Source organism: Cyprinodon variegatus, unplaced genomic scaffold (genome assembly GCF_000732505.1).
Source record: "Cyprinodon variegatus isolate N-32 unplaced genomic scaffold, C_variegatus-1.0 Scaffold105, whole genome shotgun sequence".
Lineage (NCBI taxonomy): Eukaryota > Metazoa > Chordata > Actinopteri > Cyprinodontiformes > Cyprinodontidae > Cyprinodon > Cyprinodon variegatus.
The window spans coordinates 1,478,856-1,481,418 of record NW_015150558.1 but is presented as its reverse complement, the minus strand read 5'-3'; the positions used below and the strand labels follow the sequence as shown (position 1 = coordinate 1,481,418).

The 2,563-nt window shown below is 50.3% G+C and overlaps 1 protein-coding gene across 1 annotated transcript in view; it reads left to right on the top strand.

The window, feature by feature from the left end:
- The window catches only part of mak16 (MAK16 homolog), a 5,132-nt gene extending 2,592 nt beyond the window's left edge, over nt 1-2,540 (top strand). Inside the window, exons 5-10 of the mRNA XM_015374575.1 lie at nt 1,154-1,305; nt 1,383-1,437; nt 1,519-1,593; nt 1,672-1,785; nt 1,859-1,924; nt 2,004-2,540. Of these exons, the coding sequence (XP_015230061.1) occupies nt 1,154-1,305; nt 1,383-1,437; nt 1,519-1,593; nt 1,672-1,785; nt 1,859-1,924; nt 2,004-2,210 (669 nt within the window). The 3' untranslated portion in view covers nt 2,211-2,540. The remainder of the gene's footprint in view (nt 1-1,153; nt 1,306-1,382; nt 1,438-1,518; nt 1,594-1,671; nt 1,786-1,858; nt 1,925-2,003) is intronic.
- Nucleotides 2,541-2,563: the final 23 nt, after the last annotated feature.

Sequence of the window (2,563 nt, the reverse complement as noted above, 5' to 3'; positions counted from 1 at the left end):
GCCCCTTCCCAAAATTACTTCAACGGAAGGTTTCTAGATGGATATGCGGAGCAAAAAAAAAGCCTTAAAAAGGTCGTGACCCCTGGTCTAAATCGGTCCGTATTATAAAAAGGTTGCTTGGTTTCCATGATGCTGTCTCCCCGTTTCTCCCCGATGTTCTGACAGGTTCTGGTTCCACCAGAACTTGGAGCTTCTGTAGATCCGTTAAATATCTGCTTCCGGTTTTATTTAAGCTTGATTTATGCTCGACGTGTCGGAGAGACCAGGGAAAATTTGTAACTATGAGGACGGAACCGCACAGAAAACATGGCAGCTCTTGTTGGCGAGGATTCGCAGGAGTAAACGTCTGAAGACATCCGGTGATTTAGTTCATAAATATCGTCACTTTCACCGCCGACTGTGGAAGAAACATCCTGGAAATAAATGTCTGAGGCTCTCGAACCGCTTGAAGAGGCTTTGATTAAGATGGAAACTATTTTCTCCTTCCTCCTGTAGGGAGGTGTTATCACTGCAGCTGACGCTGTGATTGGTCCATCCTTTCACAAGCAGAATGAGCCCTTTGGTCTCCATGGCTACCATCTGATAAACAAATACCATCAATCATCTGACCTAACCGCTGTGTTCATGGTCGCCAGTTAGTTTGTTATAAAACTCAAAAAGGTTCCTGGAACCTGATAAATCGCTCTGAGGATCCTGAGGACTCGTCTTTTTCAGCTCAGATCTGTCAGGTTCAGTTCTAGATCCTAGAAAAGTCATTCCAGAACTTTTCTTGTTTTTCTCAGAGGTTCTGAAAACCTAAAACCTTCTTCAGCCAGCGGAAGGTTTTGGGTCAGAACTGACCCAGATTAAGAACCTCAGCATTATGCAGCCTCTCCTGTGTTTCATTCTGGGTCACCTTAGTTTGATGTCCTACAGGTCTGTGGCCCAAATGATCCAGTTTGGTTCTGTTGGACCTTGACCAGAATATCGGTGCAGTTGGTGGAACAGAACCATCCGTTCTGATGCATCTTTGGGCTCATCTTGGTTCTTTATTTCCAAACATGTAGATTTACGGTTCCGCTGTGGTTCTGAGGGTCCACATTCATGGAACCGGGTTCTTCTAGCTGCCTCTCCAGGTATTTGGGTCAGAACCGCTGTGAATGTCTGTCTGCAGGTGAAGCTGAGTAAGAACTATGAGAAAGCTCTGGAGCAGATCGACCAGAACCTCATCTACTGGCCTCGCTTCATCCGACACAAATGCAAGCAGAGGTTCACCAAAATCACCCAGTACCTGATCCGAATGCGCAAACTGGTCCTGAAGAGACAGTGAGTTCTGCAGAACTGCATCAGAACCACCGGCAGAACCAGGAGGTTCCTCATGTCTGCCGTTTCTTCTCTTCCAGGAGGAAGCTGGTTCCTCTGAGCAGGAAGGTGGAGAGCAGAGAGAAGAGGAAGGAGGTAAGATGGAGGCAATCAGAACCCCGAAGACCCGAACCCATCAGAACCGCTTTTTCACCGTCTCCTTCTTTCTGTTTGCAGGAGAAAGCTCTGATCGCCGCGCAGCTGGACAACGCCATCGAGAAGGAGCTGCTGGAGAGGCTGAAGCAGGGAACGGTACGCCGAGCAGAACCGGGCCCATGACTGCGGTTCTGATCCGACCCGCCGGACTCACCCGCCCTGTTTCTGTTTCAGTACGGAGACATCTACAACTTCCCGGTGTACGCCTTCGACAGAGCGCTGGAGCAGCAGGAGGCCGAGAGCGAGTCGGACTCTGAGGAAGAGGAGGAGGAGGAAGAGGACGATGAGGTGAGGAAGAGGAGTCTTCATCAGGGCGGGTCAGGGCGGCGCTTTATTCTGAAAGAACTTCCTGTCTGTGCAGGACGTCGGGCAGAGGGAGTTTGTGGCAGAAGATGAGGTGGAGGAGAGCGACCTGAGCGACTTCGAGGTGAGTCCTGGAAGGTTCTGGAAGGTTCTGGAAGGTCCAGGTTGGTCTGGAGGACGCTGCTCACCACTTTGTTCTTCAGGATATGAACAAGCTGAAGACGAGCAGCGATGAAGAGGAGGAGGAGGGGTCGAGTGAGGAAGAGGAGGAGATGGAGGTCCAGGCGAAGGCCTCCAGGTCTAAAGGCAAATCTCCGGCCAACGGGTCGGCGGTGCGGAAGAAGCGGGCCTACGTGGAGATCGAGTACGAACAGGAGACAGAACCCGCCTCCAAGAGCAGAACCACGTAGAGACGCCCGAGGCGGCGCGCCAGGACTGCTTAACACCCCCCACCCCCTTCCGTTGCCATGGCAACGCTCTGACTAAGGTTGCTGCTGTCCGAGTTCTCTGAACCAGAGCGGAGCCCAGTTTAACCACCAGCCCTGGATCGGACCGACCCAGAGGGACTCTAACCGAGCTCCGTTCATCAGAACCCAAACCAGAACCTTTTATTTACTCCAGAAACAGTTCTGATTAAAATCTGCAAAGATTCAATAAACTTTAAAATCGGTTAAACGTTAATAAACCATTTGGGTCCAGAACCGTGTTCGTCCTCCTGGCTTCATGGAGGATTAAATAAAATACATTTTTATAAAATACACAA